The sequence below is a fragment of the Sinocyclocheilus anshuiensis genome, unplaced genomic scaffold (genome assembly GCF_001515605.1).
Source record: "Sinocyclocheilus anshuiensis isolate Anshui unplaced genomic scaffold, SAMN03320099.WGS_v1.1 scaffold1240, whole genome shotgun sequence".
Taxonomy (NCBI): domain Eukaryota; kingdom Metazoa; phylum Chordata; class Actinopteri; order Cypriniformes; family Cyprinidae; genus Sinocyclocheilus; species Sinocyclocheilus anshuiensis.
Window position 1 is genome coordinate 842,325 of NW_015542555.1, and position 6,025 is coordinate 848,349.

The 6,025-nt window shown below is 35.3% G+C and overlaps 1 protein-coding gene across 2 annotated transcripts in view; it reads left to right on the plus strand.

The window, feature by feature from the left end:
* Positions 1–6,025, plus strand: part of LOC107694336 (adenylate cyclase type 2-like) — an 84,567-nt gene that overhangs the window by 48,168 nt on the left and 30,374 nt on the right. For both annotated transcript variants that reach the window (XM_016494013.1, XM_016494012.1), the window contains one exon: positions 3,985–4,134. In XM_016494013.1, coding sequence (XP_016349499.1) covers positions 3,985–4,134 — 150 coding nt within the window. The remainder of the gene's footprint in view (positions 1–3,984; positions 4,135–6,025) is intronic.

Consider the following 6,025-nt stretch of genomic DNA (forward strand, 5'->3'; position numbering starts at 1 on the left):
TTCGGGCTTGCCACATCGACGTCCTTCGGGCTTGCCACATTGACGTCCTTCGGGCTTGCCACATTAACGTCCTTCGGGCTTGAGTGAGCCGCGGACGGCGGCGGACTGGTTCTGGCTCGGGACCGGACACTCCCCAGACACCGGAAGACACCTTCCCTCCAACTTAGTCCAGTGGTGTCTGGGAGGTCCACGGGGCGATGGTAGTTGGCCCCGAGCCAGAACAGCTGATTAAGGACGGCGTCCTCTAACGCCGTCACCACTGCGAGCTTGCAGAACTCCCCGGCGTACTCGTAGAAGGGGAGATCCCGGCGGGATATGGTGAGGAAACGAGCAGCGATCTCCATGTTGTTGTTTTGGGTCGGTTATTCTGTCACGGAAACGGGTGTGTGGAGGCAGGCAGGACGACGAGGACGACAAGGATTCCAATAATGACATTTATTGTAGACACAACAAGGCAGGTTCAGGTAGGTGAGACGCACACACTCGGGGTAACATTAACAATAACCGACACCAATGCTCAGACAGACAGGAACTAATATGGGGTGAATAATTAGAGGCAGACAGGTGAGCACAATGATGGTGTTTAACTAATGATTAGACGGGCTAAACCAACACAAAGGGAAGAAACCACAACAAACAGTCCACAGGGGCGTTACATTCTCAGCCTTTGCTCAATACTTTGTTGAAACACCTTCGGCACCAATTACAGTCTCAAATCTTTTTGGGTATGATGCGGCAAGCTTTGATCATCATCATTTGGCAATTAATTGGCAATTGAATACTTTCCGGATGCACTGTATATTTAAATCAAGCCGAGATTACATTTTACTGTTTTATATATATTTATTTATTTGTTTGATTATTTCTTTATATTTTTGTTCACTTTTAAAATATAATTAAATTATATATTTATATTAAGCCAAAATTAAATATCACTTTAAAAATGAAACCTGATTTATATTTATTTATTCATTTATATATTTAACTTATATTTACATGATGCCAAAAAAAAAAAAAAATGCGAACAGAAAATTAAGCCCTTTTTAATTAATTAATTTATTATTTATTTAAATTATAAAAATCTATTTAAACTATATCTTTACATTATGGTATTCTTGATAACCTTCTTGAACATTCCAGGCATGCACCAATATTCATGAGCCAAATCTTCATTATTGTAGTGTTTGTCATTTCTCATGCCTTATTGTGTCTACACAATTGTGTCTAGTTTCAGTTATTGCAATTAAAACCAATTATCCAACACGTCCTGCTCTCCATTTGTGAAAGATAACAGCACCGTATTCAGTACTGCGCTGATATCTGCTGAAAGCTTTTCATGGGCTGGACTGAATTCACTTTTCCTGAAGATCAATATCTTTTGAATCAATGTAGAGGCACATCCCTCTCTGGATACTTATACTGATTCCATCTTTCGCTAATGCACTTACCTTAGCCATTTGAAACTCAGTCAAAAGCCATTTGGCTTGCTGTGCATATTTTCCTGAAGTGTCTGTGGTCTGGCACTAATGTCTTCCTGTACTTACCAGGCAATTTGTGCATTCATTACTTGTTTTATACTGTATGCCATTTATGTATTTATTACACACTGAGACTACATTAATTCAGTACTAAATATATAACATATTTTTATCAGACTGATCATTTTATAAACACTTGCTTGGAATTAAGGTTTCTGAGAACTTTATTACTGAAATAAATGTTGTTATTAATTAAGGTTTAATCTCACCAAATTTTCCCCTGAAATAAAAAAAAATGTCATATATATTTATATACAATTGTATTTTACAATATACATATATTTGTATTTTGCTTAAAGAAAATTAAGTGTATTTTAAGATATAATTTTAGGATTTATTGCATTGTTATATTATTTTCATGACAAATTTATCACATCCCCCCTTTTATCACTGTAATATCTAAATATTATTGAAATAATTTATTTAAACAATAACATATTTGACACAATATGATTACAGTTCACATTATGTGATAATTTTGCAGAGAAATGTTATTGTGGTCACCTTTTCTGGTCAACTTATGATATATAGATCACAATAATACTGATAATGTTGATATATAATATTAATGTGAAAAACATTGCATATCATAATCTATCTATCATAAATCAACCACAAAAAATAGAAAAAAAGTGTGTGTGTATGTGTGTGTGTGTGTGTGTGTGTGTGTGTGTGTGATATATATATACACACTACAGTAAAAACAGTAATACTTTGAAAAATTATTAAAATGTAGAACTACATCATATTTGAAAATTGTATTTATTTTTGTGATGCAAAGCTGAATTTTCAGCATCATTACTCCAGTCTTCAGTGTCACATAATGCTTCAGAAATCATAATATACTGATAAGGTGCTCAAAAATATATACTTTTTTAATGTTTAATACAGGTGTGTCTTTTGAATCAATGTAGAGGCACATCCCTCTCTGGATACTTATACTGATTCCATCTTTCGCTAATGCACTTACCTTAGCCATTTGAAACTCAGTCAAAAGCCATTTGGCTTGCTGTGCATATTTTCCTGAAGTGTCTGTGGTCTGGCACTAATGTCTTCCTGTACTTACCAGGCAATTTGTGCATTCATTACTTGTTTTATACTGTATGCCATTTATGTATTTATTACACACTGAGACTACATTAATTCAGTACTAAATATATAACATATTTTTATCAGACTGATCATTTTATAAACACTTGCTTGGAATTAAGGTTTCTGAGAACTTTATTACTGAAATAAATGTTGTTATTAATTAAGGTTTAATCTCACCAAATTTTCCCCTGAAATAAAAAAAAATGTCATATATATTTATATACAATTGTATTTTACAATATACATATATTTGTATTTTGCTTAAAGAAAATTAAGTGTATTTTAAGATATAATTTTAGGATTTATTGCATTGTTATATTATTTTCATGACAAATTTATCACATCCCCCCTTTTATCACTGTAATATCTAAATATTATTGAAATAATTTATTTAAACAATAACATATTTGACACAATATGATTACAGTTCACATTATGTGATAATTTTGCAGAGAAATGTTATTGTGGTCACCTTTTCTGGTCAACTTATGATATATAGATCACAATAATACTGATAATGTTGATATATAATATTAATGTGAAAAACATTGCATATCATAATCTATCTATCATAAATCAACCACAAAAAATAGAAAAAAAGTGTGTGTGTATGTGTGTGTGTGTGTGTGTGTGTGTGTGTGTGTGATATATATATACACACTACAGTAAAAACAGTAATACTTTGAAAAATTATTAAAATGTAGAACTACATCATATTTGAAAATTGTATTTATTTTTGTGATGCAAAGCTGAATTTTCAGCATCATTACTCCAGTCTTCAGTGTCACATAATGCTTCAGAAATCATTATCAATTATATAAATGTTAAAAACAGTTTATTATATATATATATATATATATATATATATATATATTACTATATATACAAATACTATTGACTTCTCTCTCTCACCGGACTTGTGTGTGTGTAGGTGATGTAAAAGAGGAAAGCAAGCATTTGAACTAAAGCACTGTGAGGCAAGGGAGGGAGAGACTCAAAATGTTTCTAAATTTAAAACGCATTTTTGCCCTGTTTGTGTTGTTTTACTACTATGTTTAAAGTATAAAACATTGTTATTTACAATGCGCAGTGTGGTTTTTAATCATATTTTTAGGGGGGACAACCCACAGATGGGGATTTCCGCCTATGATGGAGTGTAGATTAATGAGAAAAAAATGAATTTAAACTATTGTAGTATCAGGCTGCAACCTAACAAAATTTTTAAAAGTGAAAGGGGTCTGAATACTTTCTGAATGCACTGTATATATGTATATATAATGTATTGTTTGTGCAACATACAGAGCATACGGTATCTCTATACCTCTCACTAAAGCTGTTTTATGTGTCTTTATAGATCCTGGCTAACATCATCATCTTCATCTGTGGAAATGTGGCGGGAGCCTATCACAAACACCTGATGGATCTGGCTCTCAAACAGACGTACCACGACACCTGCAACTGCATCAAGTCTCCCATCAAACTGGAATTCGAGAAACATCAGCAGGTATGACCGAGAGGGATGCACTGATTGCCTGTTGCTTTCAAAGAATGGATAAACAGCGCTGAACTGCGTGGTGCACGGTCCTTCAGGGAACAGGAAGTTAATGTAGGCCTCGTTTGGGGAGGTATCGGATAGGCTTGAGCGTGAGTCATTCCTGCAGCTGTATCGAAGAGATCATTATATCACCACAATAGGCGGCTAATATCCAAAGGCGGAGGGGGTCGAGAGTTGCATTGTCCCAAAATAGCTTTGTTTCCCCCCAGTGCTCTGTTTCCTGTTGGATACGGGTGGGGCGGAAGTCTGTTCAAGGCCTCTCGCTTGCCTGGGTTAGTTGTGCTTATTGCTGTTTTGTGTGAAATAATGATAAAGTGTCTCTCCGTGGTGATGGTTGAGTGAGTGAAATATGAGCGGTGAGATAAAGGCAGATCACTGGCGGCACTTCTGCTCCATCAGGAATTATCACTCTCACTTGGTGAAATATCATCCTGCTCCAGCACATGCCTTCGGTTCCATTACTCTATGAATGTTATCAGAGTTGGGGGGTTTTTTTGGCTTTCCTGGCAGAACAATTACAGAGCACAAGGCAAAGACAATGTTTCGCTCACTCACTGCCCGGCGTGATTGAATCGTGTATGTATGTTCTGTGAGTGCTTCAGCTGTCGGCTCTTGCCATATTGTAGAACATACTGGCACGTTTCCTTTACCTCATTTACCTCCTGCAGAGCTGCGCACTGGCTGGTCATTCCAATCTAGGGCTGGGCGATATGACGATATTATCGTATATAGACGATGTCTCGTAAGTATCGCGATGTCGATGTCAACAGTCAGGTAACAGACAATTATCGACACTATCAGAAAAAAAATTACAAATGATAAACCTAGTAAGTTGCAAAAAAATATTTTACATAGCCCCATAGTCACCATACTGGTCTTTTTGCATGCAAGAATGAAATAATTTATTAGGAGGGTTAGGAATCGAAAAGCTATTCCAATTTCAGAAATCAGATCAGATGCGTAAGGTCAGGAATCAAATTACTTGTTATAAAATTACATTTCGATTCTGCTTCTCGATTTCTGTATGCGCATTTATTGTTATTTCAAAAGATTCAACTGCAAGAAGACGAAATAGAACTTGCTTCTGCACTCGCGCTCTGTTTTCTGTGCTGCGCACACACACACAAAGCGTACACACAAAAGCCATCTCTTAAATACGCGAACACTGGACTGAGCTCTCTTTCTCGCATTCTTACACATTTGAATGGACAAATACACACAGAATTATATCAAAATATCCCATAAATACAATCGGTTATGTCTTAAGTGAACGTAAAGAGTTGAGAAAGAAAACAAGGGTGTATTGGATCCGTGCATTGATAGCAGCCGCTGCCGCCAGTCATTAATGTTAATCAAAGAACAAAAGAAAAGAAAATCCCTCACTGATCTTGACTGAATCTCTTTTGTAACCTCCATTTATATTTTATTTGCCCGTTGTTCGGCGCTGACTACTGTAATGGCAACGTGCATCTGTGTATGCGATTATTTTGGAGATGCTATAATTTATCCTTATTTAGGGTATAGGCCTATTCTATTTTGATCTGCAGTTTAATAAAAGTTAAACAGAAAAAAGACAAAAACTTTTTAATGTTTTACATTAAACAAAAGACTGTATAATGATGAAAAACCACAAACTTGACAGGTATAATTAAAATACGCAAATTACTTCAGCGCACATTTCAGTGCAATATTTTTACAGATTTTTTAAAGGGGTCATATGATGCTGCTAACAAAATCTTTATTTTGTGTATTTGGTGTAATGAAATGTGTTTATGCGGTTTAAGGTTCAAAAAACACATTATTTTCCACATACTGTACATTATTGTTTCTCCTCTATGCC